The sequence below is a fragment of the Gymnoscopelus microlampas genome, assembly GCF_963454915.1.
Source record: "Gymnoscopelus microlampas genome assembly, chromosome: 19".
In the NCBI taxonomy this organism is placed as follows: Eukaryota; Metazoa; Chordata; class Actinopteri; order Myctophiformes; family Myctophidae; genus Gymnoscopelus; species Gymnoscopelus microlampas.
The window spans coordinates 7,898,688-7,920,982 of record NC_139956.1 but is presented as its reverse complement, the minus strand read 5'-3'; the positions used below and the strand labels follow the sequence as shown (position 1 = coordinate 7,920,982).

Sequence of the window (22,295 nt, the reverse complement as noted above, 5' to 3'; positions counted from 1 at the left end):
TGTTGTTATCCAATAAGCCCACAATGTCTGCGGCGCCCGAATTCCGGTGCGGCAGACATTGCTGGGATAACATCTGTGCATGCAATGGATCAGTGTCATCATCCCATGAGCCCACAATGTCCGGGTCACCCGAACTCCGGTGTCGCGGACATTGTTGGGACAACATCTGTGCATGTGTTGGATCATATGAAGGGAATAAATCATTTGGAGGTAATAGAAAAACCGACGCCACCCTTGTCCGCCAGAGGGCGCCGAAGCGCCAGTGGAACAGGGTCACGGCGGTTTTGCCTTCCGTCTCACAGGAAGCGATCAAACGTCACTGTGAACCGGAAGTGCTTGAGTCAGAAAGAGCGGACCTCTGTCTCCGCCATTTTGGAAGGACAGACGACCCCTCAGCTGTCACACCTCACAGGTTTCCATGGAAACAGAAGGCCTCGTCTGCCGCTGGAATACGACAGGGCGCCTCCTTCAGAGAGGATAACTTTGTCGACGCTCCGCGCAGAGACGACGGCCGAGGTAGGCTTATTTCTGACGTCGGGAATTTTTCCCGTGGCCGGTCACGTGACTCCTCCGAGTCCCTCAGGCAGGCCAGCGTTACTAACGCGCACAGCCCCGCCTGTCCAATCGGCAGCGCCGTTGGTTTCCGTGGGAACAGGCGAGCGGCGACGACGGACGAACCGAATGTTGACGTCAGGGAAGGTCCCCGTGTCCAGTCACGTGACTCTGCCGAGTCCTCAGGACAGACCGTTAGTACCCCTACTGTCTCTAGCGGGACCCTCGGGGTTAGCACCGCTGTCACCAGTAGCAGCGTCAATGGTTCCCATGACAACGCACACACATTCCGAGCGGCCGATGACGTCATCGACCAATCCGCTCGCTCAGTGTGTAGAGCAATGGAAATTATGCAAGCCGAATCCTTGGGTGTTGCGCACAATACAAAAGGGTTACAGGCTGCAATTTTCCAAAAAAAAAACCAATGACAGACAAAGTGCTGTTTTCCCAGGCCAAAGGTCCAGCAGCCAACACTTTGAGAGAGGAGGTGGCCTCCCTCTTGAGCAAAGGCGCTGTCAGGGAAGTGCTTCCGAACCAGAACCGTTTGGGTTTTTATTCGAAATATTTTCTGGTGAAAAAGAAGGGGGGGGGTGTACGACCCATTCTGAACCTGAAGGGTCTCAACAAATATCTGACGGTTTTCAACTTTCGAATGTTGACAACGGCAGCGCTGTTGCGGACGGTCCGCCAGGGCGACTGGTGGACCAGCATCGATCTCAAGGATGCCTACTTCCACATCCCGATTTACCCACCGCACAGGAAGTTCCTGCGCTTCGGCTTCGAGGGGAGGGTGTACGAGTACACTGTCCTCCCTTTTGGAATGTCTCTGAGCCCCCGGGTGTTCGTGAAATGCACCGACGCGGCTGTGGCTCCACTGAGGCAGCAGGGGATCCGTCTGTCGACTTACATCGACGACTGGCTTTTGGCGGCGGGCTCGAGGGAGGAGGTGACGCAACATACGAAGGTGGCCATCTCCCACCTGCAGTCGCTGGGTTTCACCATCAACGCCCAGAAGAGCGTGTTGGTCCCGTCCCAGCGGACCACTTTCATAGGGATCCTACTGGACTCAAACACGCTCGTGGCACGCCTATCCCAGGACAGGATAGACAGCTTTTTGGCCTGTGTGAGGTCCTTTCAAGTGGGGCGTCAAGTCAGCTACAAGTTGTGCATGCAAGCGGCAGGTCTCATGGCCTCGGCTATACACCTGGTCCGTTTGGGCAGGCTCCACATGAGACCTTTCCAGAGGTGGATGCTGGCTCTCGGGATCCCGTCCACCATGGGTTCTCTGAAGGTTTTGGTACCTCCACGGTGCGTGGAAGCACTCAGACCGTGGTCACAAGCAGCTTTTCTGTCCGAGGGGGTCAGTGTAGGTGTTGTGACGTCACGAAAGGTCATCACCACGGACGCCAGCTTGTCGGGCTGGGGCGCGGTTCACGAGGGCCGCTCGACCAGGGGAGTGTGGGACCTCAGTCTACGGGAGGCCCACATCAACTACCTGGAGCTGATGGCGGTCTATCTTGCTCTCAAATACTTCGAGGCTCGCATCCGCGGTTGTCATGTCATGGTCAGGACAGACAACACCACGACCATGTGCTATATCAACAGACAGGGGGGCTTGCGCTCCCGGGTGTTGGACAGCCTGGCGTGCAGATTGACGCATTGGTGCCACTCGCGCCTCGCGTCAATACGAGCTTCGCATGTACCGGGTCTCTTGAACAGCGGGGCGGACCTGCTGTCCAGGGGCAGACTTCGGTACGAGAATTGGTCCCTCGACCAGTGGGTGACGGACCTGATTTGGACCAGGTTCGGTCGGGCACAGGTCGACTTGTTTGCCTCCAAAGAGAACGCGAAGTGCTCTCGCTTTTTCTCTGTGAAGGTGGGGGACCCTTCCCTGGGCCTGGATGCCCTGGCGCACGACTGGCCGGACGAGCTGCTGTATGCTTTCCCGCCACTGGACCTGATTCCCCCAACTTTAGAGCGGGTGAGGCGTCAGGGTCGGTCAGTGCTGCTGGTGGCTCCGGCGTGGGGCGTGTGGAGGTCGGAAATAACGCCTCTCCTCTACGCCGATCCTTGGCCCCTCCCGTTGTACAGGAGCCTGCTACAGCAGGGAGGGGGCGACATCTACCACGAACGGCCTCAGGACCTAGACCTGTGGGTTTGGCCCGTGAGAGGGAGACCTTGACTTCGTATGGCCTGCCCCCTGAGGTGGTGGCTACCATCCAGGGTGCGAGGGCCGTCTCCACGATGGCTGCGTACGACGACAGATGGAACATGTTCGTGGCATGGGGTCTGGAGCAGTCACCGCCGGTGGTGGCCTTCCAGGCACCAGTGCGCAGCATCCTCATTTTCTTGCAAGGCAAGTTGAATCAGGGCCTGGCTTTCTCGACGGTGAAGGTGTACCTGGCGGCCATTTCCGCTTGTCACGAAGGTTTCGATGGCATAACGGTTGGCCGACATCATCTGGTGCGCCGTTTTATGAACGGTGCCAGGCGAGCCAGGCCGGTCTCTAGGCCCCTTTTCTCGGCCTGGGACCTGACGGTGGTGTTGGAGGCACTTTGCCTCCCACCGTTTGAGCCTTTTGAGTCTGTGGATCTGAAGATCGTTAGTCTCAAAACGGTTCTTTTGGTGGCTTTGACTACAGCTAAACGGGTCAGCGACATGCATGCGTTCTCAGTGAGCTCGGAGTGCATGAGGTTCTCGGGAGACGGCAGCAGGGTCTTGCTTAAACCCAACATGGCGTTTGTTCCCAAGAACGGAGTGGTGACTCAGACACCGGTTGAGCTGGTAGCTTTTCATCCGCCTCCTTTCGCCTCGGCGGAGGATGAGCGGTTGCACTGTCTCTGTCCAGTGAGGGCTCTGAAGCTCTACTGCCAGAAGACGGCTGTCGGCCGGTCGTCGTCGCAGCTTTTTGTCTCCTACGGCCCAGGTGGTAGGCGGAAGGCAGTGGCTAAGGCATCGCTTTCTCGTTGGATTTTGGATGCCATTAGGCTGGCCTATGTCAGTGGTGGCGTTCCAGTTCCAGAAGGACTGAAGGCTCACTCTACTAGAGGTGTGTCTACGTCCTGGGCCCTCTCCAGAGGAGTTTCGGTCCAGGAGGTGTGCACGGCCGCTAATTGGTCGTCTCCTTCGACTTTTGCGGCCTTCTACAGCCTGGATGTGGCGGCGGCGTCAGTGGCGCACGCTGTTCTGGGCGTAGCAGCTGCCTCTAGTTAAGGTGGGGGAGGTTAGGCAGGGTTTTTGTGTTAGCCTGCCTTTGTTCTCTTCCCTACCTTCCTTTCTCTCTAGTCCCCTCGGAACCACCGTTGGTAGGTTTCTAGGGGAGAGGGCCCTGTTTCCTTGTTTTCACTTATGGGACAGACTCGTGTCTGTTCATTAGCTGAATAAGGCAGACTTGGTCTGTCAGGGTCTTCTTTTTCCTAATATCCCGCACCCCGGCCCTTGGGGCCGGGGCGCCCGTGAGGCCAAAGGTCACGCCCATGGGGGCGGGGCCTTGCGGCTAGGGGGCGTGCGGGGCTGGGAGGGTTCTGTATGGCTATAAGCCCCAGGGGGGTTTATGTATCCCATAGTGAGTATGTTACGGAGAATTTGACAAGAAACTCGAGGTTACGAATGTAACCCCGGTTTCTTTAGAATTCGGAGTAACATACTCACCTAACACCCCTGTTTGTGTACATCTGCATGCAGAGAGCGGTTGTTAAAGAGGATGAGCCACGTCACGAGAGCGGCTTTAAGCCGGTTCCGGGTTACCGGACACGTGACATACCCTTCTCAGACAATGAATGGCCCGGGAGTTTATGGTATGTAGCTCTGTTCATCGCCAGGAGGCGCTGATATCCCATAGTGAGTATGTTACTCCGAATTCTAAAGAAACCGGGGTTACATTCGTAACCTCGAGTTTTGTCCAACATTTTGTCCAAAATGTTAAAACATTTCATATTTGAAAATTGGTCTAAAATTGATTGTATATACAGGTATTGTAGCAATTGTAGAAAGATTAGGCCTTAATTATCAATGTTCTAAGTATACTTTACTTCACATATAAAGAAAATGTACATTTTGGACCATACAGACAATTTTACATTGAGGTGCCCACTTTTCCTGCTACCATCAGGGTACATTATGATGATGATGATGAGGATGATGATGATTATTATAATGATGTGTCTTATAATTACAATTTAATAATCCTCATAATGTGTTACTACTAGTACTATCTCTTTTGCTATTAATATTATACTTTACACAGTAATAGGCTACTACTGGTGGCATTCTCATCATTGCTATTAACAATATTAAATAAGTCTAAAGTGTAAATGTTAATACTAGAGGTACTTTGTAATATTGTACTGAAATGCTAGATGGAGAAAATCTGATAAAAATAGGTCTGTATTAATTGTCTGTCCCATTATTAGTAGTATTGTTAGCAATAGCAGCAGTAGTAATAGTGTAAAAAAAATCTTTTAAAAAACAGATCCGTCTTGATCACATGACTATAGAGATCATGTGTACCGATTTGCGTGAAATATTTATAAAATCTGAAGGAGTAATATCCAAAAATGTGTTTTACATACGTCGGCCCTCCTGGTGGCGCTATAAAACGCAGATGTGAAAGGGTTTTTCCTTGGCCTGCAAGTGCACATTCTAAGTTGTACACTGATCGGTGCAGTTATAAGTAAAAACACGAATCGGCCTGTTATAGCGCCACTGTGAGGCTGATTTGAAGAAAAAAGAAATCAAGTGGCATTTCGGCCTAGTATGAATGTGCATGCAACATTTCACAGAAATTGCATGGTGTGTTCATGATTTGAGGCATTTTTTTCAAGACGGAGACATTTTGGACGCCATTCTTAGCCAAACAGGAAGGAATGGAAAAATCTGAACGTTTTTATGTAGATAGTGTGATGTTTGGATTGGAAAAAATCTGCAGGAGTTCTGTCAAAAAATGTGTTTTGCAAAAAGTGTCCTCCTGGTGGCGCTATAACAGGCCCATGTGAACAATTTTGGGCAGAGGTTCTGAATTGGTATCCAGGGAGTGTGTGTGCACTTTGCACAGTTTCGCTGCGATAATTCGGCGGAAGTAACATTAGCGTTTTCTCACCGTCAGATGCTTCATATCCATACGAGTCAATTCGCCGGGATCATTTGTTTATTTTTGGAACACAGTTCTTATTTGACGCGATATTAAAAACGTCTATGGGAATTCAGAATTGGGGGGGGGGGTTATGCATAGGATATGACGCCATATCGCGTCATTTCCTATACAACCGGAAATGAATGCTATTGGTTGGGGACCTTGTCAATCAAGAGATTAGAACTAACAGTACTGTTTTCAATCTAGCCAACAAAGTATTCAATCAATCAATCAATAAATCAATCAATCAAAAAAAAATAGTAGTAGCAGAAGTAGTAAACATGTTATTATTTGAACAGGACATACAGTACAAAACAATAATAATCTGAAAATGTGATGAATGTGATAATACCGGTAGTAGTTGTATTTACATTGTACAAAAATATACACCTTAGTAATTTGAACCACATATTTGCTACACATTTGTAGTTGTAGTAACTGCAGCAGTAATATCAAGTTCCATACAGATTTTCAGTAGAGAATATATATTATTCTGTAGACTGGTGTAATAGGGCGTTCCTGTAACGTCCTGATTGCATTGCTTTTAAGTACTCTGCCCCGGAAGTCCTACCATCAAGGGGCAGTTCGGAGGTAGAAGTTACAAAAACATACAACTATCTTAGCAGCTTGATTGACACGACAGTGAATTAAATTGTAATTCAATTTTCCACACATATATACTTTGCAAAGGGGACTGCAACAACTGTTCTGCCCCTGAAAATGTTTTGTTAAGACCCTCATGACCCTTTCTTATAAATTGTGCATTGAGTTTGTCTTAGCATTCTCATTAATACGGCTGGTACAGTACGGAAATCTCAGTGTCGAGGGCAAAACTGCACTTTCCAAAAGAGTGAGATCTACAAGCTCAAAACTCGCCACTATACAGCTTCCTCCTCCACATCACACACGGCCACTCTTGACGATGAGGAACATTCCCCCTGCTGCGGCCAGAGTGCCCAGAGTCAGGCCCACTCCACAGAACACGTCCACTCCAGAACTGGGCCTCACCACCTGCTCAGGCTCTGAGTCTGCAGAGGGACAACAAATCACAATGCCACCAGAGACACAACAAAAGGGTGAAAGAGCTGTTGTTGCTTTGAGCGCTTTCTTTAGCCTATTACTTGCTTGTTTTGTTAAGTCATTCTAAAACTTTTTACCAGGTTGCCAAACCTGGTCTATATCTACACTCGCTAGTAGGCACTTTTTCCTCATCGGCTGGTCCATCTGCGTGACTTTTTCCTCATTGGTTGGTCATTTAGCCAATGAGGGCTCAATATCCTCTCAGAATATGGGATCTAAAGACGACCCCGACACGCAATACTGTGTTCGGCCACTGTATGTATCTCTATGAACTGTGGCGCTGCTCCTCATTTGGCCTTTCAACGTTGCCATGTTTAGTGAGAGAAATAAGCAACCAGGTCTAGGAAAGCAAGCCCAAAAGAAGCAACTATAGGCCACATGAGCACTTTCAACCGTCGGCTATTTGAAAATAGCCATGCCGCAAACTGGTATCATATGACTGTGTCATATCTTGTTTTATTTCAAGGACTCCCAGTTTGGTATGTATTAGACCACAGACCCCCCCCCCCCCCCACAGCTCTCACTCTCAGCGTTATGGGGGTCTATGGTCTACAAATGCATACCAAACTGTACGAGTGTTTTATAGACCATAAGTTTCTCCTAACTATCAATGATTTAGCTGGGGATTGGGACCACCTGGAACCCTTTCAAGGACCCCTCTGGGTCACCGCACCCCACTTTGAGAACCACTGTTTTAGTTGTACGAGAATAATGTAAGTGTACAAGTCATTAGTTGAATTTGAGTCACGAGATAACCCCATGCTAACTTTGGTAGAACGTTGGGTAGGCCTAATACACACATGGGCAACATACGGCCCGGGGGCCGGACCCGGCCCTTTGACCATCTTAATCAGGCCCGCCAAGTCCTCAAAGAAAAACAAAATGACCCCCACCAAAAACGTACATTCTAAAAGGCTGCCATATGTTAATGGTTTTCAGAAAAACTTATTTAACTACTCCAATTAATAGTAATTCATATGTACCATTTGAGTACTACCTGCATTCCTCCATCCGTGTGTAGTGTACTCAAATGTTTTATTATATTTAACAGTGAAACAGTCAACCTTAAGTCCATATTTATAACACTATGCAATGCGTTTGATCAGTGACCTGAGTGGTGCATATCAGATAAGATGCTGTATACATTTATAGGCTCATTTAAAAGTTGATACGGCATTGACGTGGATTGTTTTATGCAAGTCATCTTTTATTGTAAGGCCAGTGTACAGAGTGATACAGAAAAAAAAAATTAACCGAACAATTTTCAGTTACAACATTTTGTAACTGAAAATAATTGTTGTGAAAGCAAGTACCTTATCATAAAGTAGTGTGGCATGTCAACCAAATCCATGTAGTTTTAACATAATTCAGCACTATATGTTTCAAGTTTCAACAATGTGTGGCCCCTCACTCACTTTATGGAAGTCAGTATGCCCCACCGAAAATGTATATTCTAAAAGGCTGCCATATGTTTATGGTTTTCAGAAAAATCTATTTAACTACTCCAATTAATAGTAATTCATATGTACCATTTGAGTACTACCTGCATTCCTCCATCCGTATGTACTCAAATGTTTTATTATTATTTAACAGTGAAACAGTCAACCTTGAGTCCATATTTATAACACTATGCAATGCGTTTGATCAGTGACCTATGGAGTGGTGCATATCAGATAAGATGCTGTATACATTTATAGGCTCATTTAAAAGTTGATACGGCATTGACGTGGATTGTTTTATGAAAGTCATCTTGTTATTGTAAGGCCAGAGTACAGAGCGATACAGAAAAAAAAAATAACAGAACAATTTTCAGTTACAACATTTTGTAACTGAAAATGATTGTTGTGAAAGCAAGTACCTTATCATAAAGTAGTGTGGCATCATGGCATGTCTACCAAATACATGTAGTTTTAACATAATTTAGCACTATATGTTTCAAGTTTCAATTGTACAATGTGTGGCCCCTCACTCACTTTATGGAAGTCAGTATGGCCCCCTGGAAAGAAATCTTGCCCACCCCTGGCCTAATAGGTTGTACGGTTATCTGGGAATACAGTATGAGTCAAAATATTATTTTTTCTCACTTAATGAACACAAACAAAAAGTGTATTCTGCCCAAGTTCTCCTTTATCCACTATGTTGTCTTTGTTGTCTTTAACAGACTTTTAACCTCAAACTTCCACTTCATTGTTTAATGTGGAAGTTCCACCGTGGGATTATAAGGTATCCAAAATAATCATTTCCTGTTACATTTAAATTGTTCATTGTGTCTTGCAGTTTCAAGAATATGGTCAATTAGTGTGAAATCAGGCATATCACTAATGTCACATGTTTTAGATTTGAGCTAAAAAGCATTATTTTATACTTTGGATATTAAAAAATAGCAGATATACAAGCTCATAGCGCGTCACTTTGTGTCGCGCTATGAGCTTGTTTATCTTCTATTTTTGAAAAATCGTGAACATTTGTGCAAGTCTTTTAATATATATATATATATATTTAAAGCAAACATTCTTAACTCAAATCTTTGTTTCTGGGGGTACCTCGAACAAAATATTTTTGAGATGGGGGTCGGCGGCCAAATACATTTATTTATTTTTGGGGTCCAGAAAACTGTGGATTCAGAAGACAGTTGTAGACTCGGCCTCAGGTCGTAATGGGTTAAATCATAACAGGGTCTATTAATGGTGTGAGTTCCATGTGCAATCTGTAATTATGGATAACCCTAATCCTAAAAAACATGTTAAAAGCATCGTACTGACCCCAGAACCTGAGCGTGGGCTGGTCCATGCATAAAAACATTTGTTGAAAGCATCATACTGACCCCAGAACCTGAGCGTGGGCTGGTCCATGCATAAAAACATGTTGAAAGCATCATACTGACCCCAGAACCTGACCGTGGGCTGGTCCAGGGCAGGGTGCGTCACACTGCAGCTGTACTCGTCTCCCTCATGGGGGATGAAGTCCAGTGAGGAGAACTGGTGGAAGGTTCCGTCCTCATCAGGGAAGTAGCGGCTCAGAGACGCTCCGTGGTTCACCGCTTCACCATTCCTGGTCCAGCTGACCTGCAGCGGTGGACAAGTAATGAGATATATTTACTTGAGTATTTGTATTTTTCGGACTTAGGACGTTCACTTCACTGAACTACAGGACAGATATTGCACTTTTGACTCCACTGAAAGCTGTATGCTCAAGCAAACTCTATTGCTCTTAAGTTCAGTCAATGTTCTAGTAAAGTGTCATTGTTTAAGGCTTATTGCACACCACTCCATACTGCCTGTCGTGTTTCTTTTATGTTTATTCCTTGTACCTTGTCTATGGACCTGAGTCTGCTAATAAAGATTGAATTGAAACTAATTTGTAGGGAGGGAACATGCACTTTTGAGTACTCCAGTACTCAAGAACCAATTTTTACAGAGACATTTTCACTTGTAGTTGAAGTAATATTTGACCAGGACAATCTGTACTCAAGTACTTGGTTTGAGTACTTTAGTCCACCTCTGCTGACCTGGATGGATGGAGGGTAGAAGTGTTTGACGTAGCAGATGAGTCTGTTCTCCTTCCCCAGCTCCACCTCCTCTGATGGGTATAGGACACTGTCAGGAGCTTCTGTTGGATGGAGTGGCGGGTTCCAAAGGTTAAATATGCAGTAAGTAAGAGATACTTTTTTGGTAAAATAAGTGTTTGTATTCTGACAGTAATCATTGCTTTAGAGTGTCTGTTCAATAACAGGGGTCTACAGCTCTATAGTATGTACTGTATGTAATGATTACAATGGCCAATGGAAGATGATGTTTGATTAATCAAACTCTGACTTAAAAAATATACTCTATTAATACTAATTGACTACTGAAAACAAAAAAACTAAATAAATAAAAAAAGAACATGTCCATCACTGTTGTAGAGTAAAGAAGCTGTAGTGTCAAAAGTCCTATACTTCTGGCAATACTGGGATTGCCGACGGCCAGGGATTAAAGTTCAGACATGTGCTCAATACAAATTGATGTCCAGAACATGTCGGTTGAGTTCCACAAAATATATATATTTATTCTCTGTCACTTGGTCGTCACTTCAGCATACATACAAATAAATAAATAAATAAATAGGGCAAAAATAAACAGTCAACACATACACACCACCAGCCCTCATGAACACAGTCAAAAAACTGTGTGCCTCTGCCACAAGCAACACCTGCGCTTGATTAGGGACCTTGTTAAATACCTATAGCAGGGGTCTTCAACATTTTCAGGCCAAGGACCCCCTAGCTGAGAGAGAGATGAAGCAGGGACCCCCTATAAAATTGTGTTTCGCAACGCCTCGCAGCGCGAGGCGTTGTGAGCTTGTAGATCTGCTATTTTTGGCTAAAGTTCTCAGAAAAGGGATGTTAGGGTTCAAGTGGTTAAGGTAAAAAAAAGAATCATACCACACAAAGATTTGGCAGACCCCCTGTAGTAACTCTGAGGACCCCCTAGGGGTCCCGGACCCCCTGTTGAAGACCCCTGACCTATAGGCAACCTGGGCCTTGACCAATCCCTGCGGTGACGTCATCAAATTAGAAACAACATGGCTCATTCTTTGAGACACACATACGGGTATTTCGGGGCGTGGCCGAATCCGCAATTACTTTTTCGGGAACGTACATGCTGTTAGATTGTGTGGGGTTATTTCGTCATAGCGCAACATATGGTGAAGTACTGTATAGTAGTGCAGGTCATTGCAACAACCACCGATCTTGTGAAAAATGAAAACGGGACCGCGAAATATTCTAAACCAGGGGTCTTCAACGCAGTGGCGCCGGAGCCTGTTTAATTAAAGGACACTGTGTCCCCTCACTATTCAGTCCAGCCAAAAAAGAAAAAAAAAAACGTTAGTGGGAATGAAAACATAGTCGCACCACCCGGAAGTGGAGCGGTGAAGGCAGACTTTCTTCCGCCCAGAGCTAACTGAGATAGAACAAACAGCAGAGGTCGCTGTTTTTCATTTTCAGTTAGCTCAGGGTTCCCAGATTGACCAGGACATGACGTATGTGTAGGCAGAAGAACATGTTGATATATACAGATATATATACTGTATAATATATAGAAGCTATATTTTGTCCTTTACCTTGTTTTTCGGGTGGATTCTTCTCCATTGCCGTCAATACCGCCAGCAGTTCCCAACACACTTTCCTGTTTTTCCCAGCATTGACAAGCAAATGCTGAATATCCAAGATTGAGGGTAGACTGCCAAGGAAGGGGGGAGCGGTGAACACGACCTCTCGTTTCTGGAAGTCCACGTAAAATGCCTCGTCTCCGTCAAAGGCCAGCTGTATCTCAGTGCTGTTTGCAGTGCAGCCCACCACATACCGAATGTCATGGATAACTGGAAAAACAAATATAACATTTACTAATTAGTAGTCTAGATCAGGGGTCTTCAACAGGGGGTCCGGGACCCCCAGGGGGTCCTCAGAGTTAATACAGGGGGTCCACCAAATCTTTGTGTGATATGATTTTTTTCTTCACATTAACCACTTGAACCCTAGCATCCCTTTTCTGAGGAGAACTTTAGCCAAAAATAGCAGATCTACAAGCTCACAACGTTGTGAGCTTGTAGATCGGCTATTTTTGGCAAAGAGTTATAGGTGTAGAGGGAAAAAAGAGCAGAAAAAGTTTATCTGAAACACAATTTCATACAATATAGAGTGGGTCCCTGCTTCATCTCTCTCTCAGCTAGGGGGTCCTTGGCCTGAAAACGTTGAAGACCCCTGGCCTAGATTATGTACTAATTGATACGTTCTGGTCATTAAAAGGGAACATTTCTGGACACTTCATTTGCATGTCTGCTCAGGCTTTTGTGTGACCCCCAGACATTTCTGTGTTGTTGCTTGATTATACCTAGATATACAATACCTATATTTTATGGATTGTTGTTTTACTGACAGCCCCTGCTAAGGGGGCAAGTCCATTCAATCACAAACTCTGAGTCTGCTTCTGCTGACCGATAAGACTGCTGAAATATATTATCCTCATGTGTGGAAATTAGTTATTGGTTTAACTGCTGGTAATTATAAAAACACACATTGGGTTAAAGTGGTTAATGTATGTTTTATAATGTAATAATTTATATCTGCAAAGTAACAAGTAACTTAAATTTTCAAATAATTGAAGTGGAGTAAAAGTACAATATTTGCCTCTGAGATGTAGTGGAGTAGAAGTAGAATACGCCAGTAAAGTAAAAATACCTCTAAATTGTATTTAAGTACTGTACTTGAGTAAATGTACTTAGTTACTTTACACCACTGGAAATGCCTGGCCAGCGTTATGGTAAAATTGTGTCCATTCTGAAAAACCCGCAAAAAAACAATCTTCAATCTTCCACCATTGTCTTGGGGGTTACTGACTTAGGAATAGGGCAAAAACAGAAAAATCTCCATGAATTCAAGGCTTCATGGGGTGTGAAATTGGTAGAATATATTTGTTGTTTAGGTGAACTACTCCTTTAATGCTCCCGGGCAACAAAAATGAGCCAAGTCCACGCAAGAATAAGCACCTTTGTTTGACTTTGACATGACAATGATTCCGTTACCCTATACACTATTATTGTACTAGGGCAAGGGCATGATGTCACTGTAGCAACAACAAAAAGCAAGAAAAAAACTATTGTATATCATATTTCAAATCGAAAAGTAAAATCTAAAATCTAAAACGATATTGTCCATTAGAAATAAACACAATTGTCTGAAGTCTCTGGGTAACAAAGTGAAATGTTGCCAAATCATTTGAAAAATTATACTTCTACTCCTTTACATCTGGCCCGAATGTAAAGGAGTAAAAGTACAAGTATTTCTTGTGAAAGTGAAAAGTATGTTTACTCGGCTTACAAGTCAAATGTATTCAAAAAAGTTAATGTAACTAATTACTACCAACCTCTCTCCATTGATTATGTATCCTGCTTTTTAAATACACATATTGGTCAATGTTTTATTATTATTATTATTATTATTAATTTGTGGCAAGATTCTTACTTTGAGAAGTGGTGTAGCAGATTGTGAAAGTCAGTGGGATGAAGAGGAGGATGGTGGTGGTGGTAGGATTCTTCATCTCTCTCTACGGTGTATCACAGAGTCATCAAAGACACACTGGAGTCGCCACGGCTGTTGTATTGTCTTTACTTCCTCTTTCTCACCAATGGAGGAAGGCACACACACACACACACACACACACACACACACACACACACACACACACACACACACACACACACACACACACACACACACACACACACACACACACACACACACACACACACACACACACACAGTTTCTGACAGGTTTTACCGTAATGCTAGGTTAGAGAGCCCTTGGAAAGTGGCAGCCACAAAAAACAATGTGGCTGCCACTTTCCAAAATGGCTGCTGGGGAAAGACATTTTATGTGTATTTTGACCTGGATTGTGATTGGATTTTGATTATTTTGGTATCAACATATGACTTTTTACCCCCCCCCCCCCCATGTCTGGATCACAAATTGTTCTAATCGTCACATTTGCAGGCACTCAGCTGTGTGCACTGAACGCCAAAGCGGTAGCACTTGCATCTACCATGACGTTCAGTCTTGCACCGGCTTTTGTCAGTTGTTCACAAATCTGGGCAATTGGTAGAGTGTCATCCACGCTACTTGCCAAATGTCATCTTCTGCTCGCCATCCCCAGCTGGCAGGGCTCTCTGTATGCATTTGACATACAGTTACCTGCAGGGACGTGCTGGCCACTGGGAAATTTGGGACAATTCCAGAACGGCCGCACAATTCAGGCCGACCAGGCCGGCTGTTAAAAAAAAAATATATATATATATATATATATATATTTTTTTTTTAAACTTTTTTTCTCCACTTTTTGGGTCTGGGCGGCCCACAAAGTAAATATAACTCCACTCCACGGCCCACAAAGTAAATATAACTCCACTCCACGGCCCACAAAGTAAATATAACTCCACTTCACGGCCCACAAAGTAAATATAACTCCACGGCACGGCCCACAAAGTAAATATAACCACATAACCTCCAGTATTTTATACAGGGCTCTCTATCTGGGATGCGGGAGTGCCTCGCGGGGACTTCTTTCCTCTACATTAGAGAGTTAGGACGTCACATTCTAATACAGCCCAAATATCCAATCTTGGCACCGGCCTCAGTGGCGCACCTCGATAATCTTTGGACCGCTGATCCACTACCTCTGGGCCGTCTGGGTTTGACTCCTGTTTGGGACAATACTTTTTCAAACAACCGCAGACTACTTTTTTTCGCCGATAAAGTGTAGTTTTGGACCATGACGGAGGCGCGCCGACTCAGCAGACCTTGAGGCCGAAGAGGCGCGCCCGAGCGCCTCCAGGAGCGCCCGCGCCGATCGGCCGATGGTCTGCTAGTCGACTAAGCGCCGTCCGAGTTATGTACCGATAGGCACAGAATCGTAAATGAGGTTGTGGGGACTGCGTTTGCCCCAACTGCCACTCACTGCACTAAGTAAATGTACTTAGTTACTTTACACTACTGAAATGCCTGGCCAGCGTTATGCTAACATTGTGTCGATTCTGAAAAACCCTAAAAAAAACAATGCCTTTTCATTCCAAAGCTATAGGGATGAATTTAGAAAGAAACTGTGAAATGGGACATTCTGCATAATGGAAAGGCTACTGTATTGTGACACTAATGCTTTCCCCAGTTTTAACGGGTTAAGCCCTGCTTAGGACTCTTATGGGTCCAATTTGGTATTTGTTTACATTACAGCCTGGCACGGTGGCAACCCCATCGTCATGGGTTGCGATGGCACCGTCAGGCCAGTCTGACTGGTTTTACAAGAGAAGAGCATATCTTTGCTCACTGCTGGGAACTATAAGGTGAACAGGGAAAACCAACCCCGCTGCTGGTAAATATGGGCAGATATATTTAGCTGAATATCACAAATGACATCTGACAACACTGTAAGTAAGACATACCTAGAGAGTGAACAGGGAAAACCAACCCCGCTGCTGGTGAATAATATGGGCATCACAAATTACTTCTGACAGTACTGTAAGACAAATGCTGTGTGACACGGCTTTCAAAAAGAAGCATCAGTTTCTGCCAGACAGTGGTGATATACATGATTAAATCTTTAACTCTTTTGCATTCATCCATCAAAACATTGTTTATTTTTATTTGTATTTATTTCCTTGCTTTTTGTTTAAATGATTTGGAAACTGTATATTTTCTGACAATATATCGGTCAAAACAATCAGCAATCGGTGGTCTAGGACTCTGCTAAACTAAATTTATTTCAAAATCACCGCGTATCACGATACATATCGTATCGTGGCCTCTGTATCGTAATACATATGGATCGTGGCCTCTGTATCGTAATACAAATGGATCGTGGCCTCTGTATCGTAATACATATGGATCGTGGCCTCTGTATCGTAATACATATGGATCGTGGCCTCTGTATCGTAATACATATCGATCGTGGCCTCTGTATCGTAATACATATCGATCGTGAGGTTGTAAAACCCAGCCCTATAAGACAAACCGTACAGCTGAGCACCCTGCAAAAGTTCAACTTTATTGTCACATCACAAGTTTACAGGTGTAAGAGAAGAGTCATGGGGGTAGAGAAAGAAACAAAGTTAGATTACAAAAGGCCACAATGTCAAACATGTATGTGGTTTGAAAGCCTCGTGAACATCACTGTGGATCTGCAGGTGTGTCTTCTCTCGTAGACGATGCTGTAACGCAGGGACAGGTAGAGATGAATTGACTATGAATAAGGAAGAAGATCCAGACTCTTCAAATAGTAATATAAACAGAAGGTTGACATGAAAAAAAACTAAACAAATGCTGTGTCTATTCAAACGGAGCAACTATCATATATATCTTAACAATATTTGGATCATCATCATTAAGATAATACACAACCCAAACCAAAGTGTAATTGTTTCTGTGAATTGACCACTTAAACTCTATGACTGGAGTCCCCCAGGGCTCTATATTAGGTCTGCTAAAGGGCTGTTTCCCTCAATCAACCTCAAATCCCTTCTATAGATCATTTTATAGCCGATCTATCCACAAGTTTCCTAGGGCGTTGTGGGCATCACTTCCTGTCGATTTGATCAGGTATCAGGATGGCAAATCGACAGGAAGTGATGCCCACAACGCCCTAGGAAACGTGCGGATAAGCTTGGAATGTGTCGCGTGGCGATGCATTGTGAGCTTGTAGATCTGGACACTGGGGTTCATGTGGTTAAATGTAATATTTGAAGATAAAGCCTACAGTAATGTATGAACGTACCTTCTCTTAGTGGCACCTGCACCAGTCCAGCTGTGGAAAGTTAACATGGCAAATTCAGAGATGTGACCTAAAGTTATAACACAGATTACAGATACCTCTTTGAATTACAACTTACTACTAATTATTCTAAATGAGGAGAACACCCATCTGTGAATTCTAACTATTATTTTCTTTCTTCCTTTCTGTCTTTGTGTTCATTAGTCTCACCAGTATTGCTCCTCATGTAGCAGATCAATCCAGCAAGGAGAACCATTAGTCCCGCTAGCAGGCCAGCTGTTCCAATTCCTATCTTAATCCTGTGGGACTCCGTCATACCTGTAGGATCTGACAACAACAACACAGTCAACAAACAACTAACGTTTCAGACCACATTCATGTTTGTGATCTGCTTTATCAAAATATACACCCTTTGGCTTACATACGACAGGTTATGTTTGAGCTAGCCTCGATCTCCAGGCTTTTATTTTCCTTCGCGTTTTGCTAAAAAATAAGCATCTACTGTATTAGGCATTGAGTTAACTTAACTTTTAATTCCAAGATCATCAATGTACATGGCTAGGAATATCAAGACTAGAAAAGTGTGCTCCTCTGGCTCTTAGTGCTTATCTCCGCCAGGCTGGGTTTACCTAGCCACGGCTGTGTAAGTCATGGGTTGTGAGCAGTTTTGGAGGTGCGCTCTATCAAGATGAGATTCCAATTTGGGGTTGATTGGATGTTGTGTTCATGATATATGCCGATTCTTGTAAGAAATATGCCCCTCCTACTACTCTTTGATGCCAATTACAGACAAACAGTATGGAATATCAAAACCCCATTTTATAGTCAATGCCATTGGTAGATTGGACATGATTTGTGGCATGTTTTGTACATTAGGCCCCTCCTGCAAACTACAATCATTGCCAATTGGAAGAAGAAGAAATTGCAAAATGGCAGAAATGGGCATGGCCTACACTGTATGTATGTGTCGTGATCCAAGAAATCCAGGGGGGAAAAACAGATTTTACAACATGCGGTTCAAGAGTTATTGGCCAAAACGTGAAGTGGCCTGTTATAGCACCACCAAGCCAATTTGGGAAAAAAGGTGGGGTGGAGATCTACTGGTAGTGGGCATTCAGAGTTTGACACCGATCGGTCCAGCACAGATATACACACTGACACACAGACAGGGGCGAAAACTCTCCGATAATCTCTGACTCCTGGCCTGTCGGCCTGGCGGAGATAAAATGCAATGATTGACATTTGAAATGTGCTTTTGATAAAAAAATATTGTTTCGTTTGCATTGAACAAACTCTTATTACGGTTGTCATGGTTATTATTATTATATTATTACCCCAGTCAGTTAGCATGGGCTCCTGGAGGCTGGCGTGCTCTACCTTACAGGTGATCTTTTCTCCATATGTGGGCGTGTACTCCAGGTAAGTGTGAATCTGGTACGCCCAGTTCCCATTGGTCAGCTCTTCGGTGAAGCTGGCGTGCGAGGTCACTTCCTGTCCGTTCCTCAGCCATGTGACTCGGATGGTTTTGGGGTAGAAGTTGTGAACACTGCACACCAGGAGGCCAGGATGACGGCTGCCGCGGTATGGACGCTGAGACCTTAGTCTGACATTGGGCTGCACTGGTACACACACACACACACACACACACACACACACACACACACACACACACACACACACACACACACACACACACACACACACACACACACACACACACACACACACACACACACACACACACACACACACACACACACACACACACACACACACACACACACACACACACACACCATCAAGTAAAGACTTCATTAAAGTAGTAAAGACTTAAGTCAATTCACTTAGTTACTTTCCACCTCTGGTCAGTACTCATTAGCTCATACACCCACCAGTTATTTTCAGTGCATCATACGCTGCAGACACGTGGCTCATACAGTTGTGATTACTGTTATTTCTCTGCAACGCCATGATGTAAGCGCTCTTGTTGGCATCCTCCGCATAGCGTATGGCTTCCTTGGTGTAGCCGGTGTACTTGCCCGTAGAGCTGTTGTACTGAGCCACCAGCCTCTGGTTGAAGTAGTACTGCTCCAGGTACACAGCATCACTGCTGTCTCTGGCAGAGAACTGGCAGTGCATAATGCCATGAACGAATAGACCATCTGCAGGGGTGAAAGTGATGTTATAAAAAGGTTGGTTTTCAACTTGTTTTGATTAACCCATTAAGACCTGGAACGCATCTGTGTCACTTTAGATTTATTTGGCTAAAAGACCAGAGAATGGTCCATCAGAACGCTCTGAGGTGGTTAAGACTGAATGGACCTGAGTGAGAGAGGTGGAGCGCTGGTTTTGTCTCACTCTCAACTGAATGAAGAATGCTTTTATATGCATTTCATCAATTGAGGCAGGTGCGCCTGAAAATGAATGAATGAATTAATGAGTCACTTAATTAATTCATTATTGAATAACAAATAAATGTATTAATAATACATTTAAATTATATGGTAAATGTAGGAAAACAGGGATTTCCAATGGCAGGTAAATGTCTATATTCATAAAATAATATATTTAATAAGCACACTAAAGCCTGATTTTAACTTTGTCATACAAAGTTATGACAAATAGCTGTCGATAGCTTTAAAGCACAGCTCAAGACCTATTTCTTCACTCTTGCTTTTAGCTGACTCTTTGGTTGATTTTAAGTCCTCACTGTATTGCCTATTTTAATGTTTTATGCTTTTGCTTTTATTTTATTTTATTTTTTGTTTGCTTTATTGTTAAATTGGTTGTAACTGTAACTGTATTCTTGCTCTGTAAAGCACTTTGCGCTGCATTTCATGTCATGAAAGGTGCTATACAAATAAAGTTTATTATTATTATTATATACAACAGATCCTAAATTGGGCATGACATCCACCAGAGAGTGGTCCATCAGAATGTTTTGAGGCGGTTAATGCTAGAGCAGTGGTTCTCAAAACGTTTTCGTATCAAGGACCCCCAAATTAACATGTATTTGGCCGTGGACCCCCATCTGAAATTATTTTGTCGGTTTTCAATATTGTTATAAGAAATAGCAGATCTACGAGCTCGCAGCGGGTTACTTCGTGCCGCACTGCGAGCTTGTAGATCTGCTATTTTTGAATAGCCAACATATATAAATGGATTTACGCATTGTGACGCTTTTGCTGAGGACCCCCTGGAACTCACCTGAGGACCCCTGGCGGTCCCCGGACGCCACCTTGAGGTGCTAGACTGAATGGACCCTAGTGAGGGAGGGGGGAGCGCTGGTTTTGTCTCACTCTCAACAGAATAAAGAATGCTTTTACACACATTTCATCACTTGAGGCAAGGTGCGCCGACAGCAAGGCCTTGAGAATCAAGCCGAGTGCCCGTGTCGTGCAGCCAATGACCTCATGCCACCACATCCAAGTTGGAAAGCCATTGTGGAAGTCATATAGGTCAGTGAATCTCAACGTTTTTTTTTCAAGATCCCAAGTTAGACATGCATTGCATGCATTGTGAGCTTGTAGATCTGCTATTTTCAAAAGATTTGTATGCATTTTGAAAACTTGTGAAATGGGACATTCTGCATAATGAGTACGTTCTACTTATGGTACTTTAAGTACATTTTGATACCAATACTTTTGGTATCGAATATTTTAATACAGAACTTTTACTTGAAACAGTATTTCAGTATTGCAGTATTGATACTTTTACTTATGTAAAAAAATGTCATACTTTTTCCACCACTAATGAATCTCTAATCACTAATCTCTGAAACTCCAATATTCACTGTAAAATCCTCAGTGTTGGATCATTTGGACCCAGGGTGGTCCGCGGACCCGCCATTAACAAAAGGTTGAACAGGTTATTGGCCATTTTTAAATTGCACATACTGCATGATCCCCTGTCCTCCCTCTGAAATCTTTGGAAAAATATGAGTTTTTAAACATGATCCAGAACATGAGAGACATGATTTAACAGGAAGGTGAAGTTGATACTTCTCTCTACAACAATGAACTCACAGTGACCTTTAAGTTGTCTAGCTGTATTGTGACCTTTCCCACATTTACTGATCTGGTGGGAAATGTCCTGTTTCCCTACATTTACTGTAACATGATGCGCACACACACACACACACACACACACACACACACACACACACACACACACACACACACACACACACACACACACACACACACATACACCAAGTCTTCCAACAAGTGTGTGTATGTGAGATATACATACATACATACATACGTGTATATATATATATATACATACACATATATATTTCTTAAAAGCTTAATGTCAACTAATTGCTGTTTTCCAACTTGTTCTGGTCTTTCAAATGTGGATTCAGCCTAATACTCACTGCCTACTTGTATACACACACACACACACACACACACACACACACACACACACACACACACACACACACACACACACACACACACACACACACACACACACACACACACACACACACACACACACACACACACACACACACACACACACACACACACACACGTAACATCATGATAAATAATACATCTCAAATGTCAAGAAAAGAAACACTTCTCCGGTGAACTCACCCACAGCAGGCATAGACAGGATGAACATCCAGAGTGCAGAGCAGACGCATTTTACCACAGCCATGATCGACCAGGAATGAGGAACAGTCTGCAGTCACTGGCAGTTAAAGCCCCATTTGGACTTTGATGTTCGACAGTGTCGCGCACCAGAAAAGCTGATCTACAAGCTGTGATTTGGTTACTATAACAACACAAACAACAACAGATTATGTGAAGACTACAGTCCCTCAACAGTTTCCCCCCCCTTGTATTCTGAATTAAACAGTAATCAAAACCAGACTTCTGCGCAGGAAAAGATTCACAACTTTGATGTAGTTATAAATGATTGGAGTTGCTTATTTTAATGAATAAAATGATATTTTAAGTTGAGTTAATACAACATAACTAGTACATGTAGCAGTGGTTGGAGGTGGCCTCTCTGGTCATTGAGACATTTACACCCTGGTGTTGGGAGGACACCTAGTGGTTGACAAGTAGTACTGCCTGAAGTACAATGTTTCACCCGGAGTGGTAGAAATTTGGTCTCTCGTCACAAGAGACCTGGGTTCGAATTACGGGTAGGACATAAAAGTTATGGATTCCAGCTTTAATATCATTATATTAACAACAATGAGCAGTGGTGGAAAAAG

The 22,295-nt window shown here is 44.0% G+C and overlaps 2 protein-coding genes across 2 annotated transcripts in view; both read right to left on the bottom strand.

The window, feature by feature from the left end:
• Positions 1–14,083, bottom strand: part of LOC311035199 (H-2 class II histocompatibility antigen, A-U alpha chain-like) — a gene marked incomplete at its 3' end in the record, with an annotated part of 48,964 nt that extends 34,881 nt beyond the window's left edge. Inside the window, exons 1-2 of the mRNA XM_084043278.1 lie at positions 13,767–14,083; positions 11,867–12,124 (exon numbers count right to left, since the gene is read on the bottom strand). Of these exons, the coding sequence (XP_083899404.1) occupies positions 11,867–12,124; positions 13,767–13,842 (334 nt within the window). The 5' untranslated portion in view covers positions 13,843–14,083. The remainder of the gene's footprint in view (positions 1–11,866; positions 12,125–13,766) is intronic.
• Positions 14,084–16,169: 2,086 nt separating this feature from the next.
• LOC311034593 (rano class II histocompatibility antigen, A beta chain-like) lies at positions 16,170–21,807 on the bottom strand. The gene is made up of 6 exons (XM_084042474.1): positions 21,667–21,807; positions 18,955–19,224; positions 18,397–18,681; positions 17,273–17,389; positions 17,066–17,095; positions 16,170–16,502 (listed from the first exon to the last, which is right to left on the bottom strand). The coding sequence occupies exons 1-6, from the start codon at positions 21,728–21,730 to the stop codon at positions 16,462–16,464; spliced, it is 807 nt and encodes a 268-aa protein (XP_083898600.1). The 5' UTR covers positions 21,731–21,807; the 3' UTR covers positions 16,170–16,461.
• Positions 21,808–22,295: the final 488 nt, after the last annotated feature.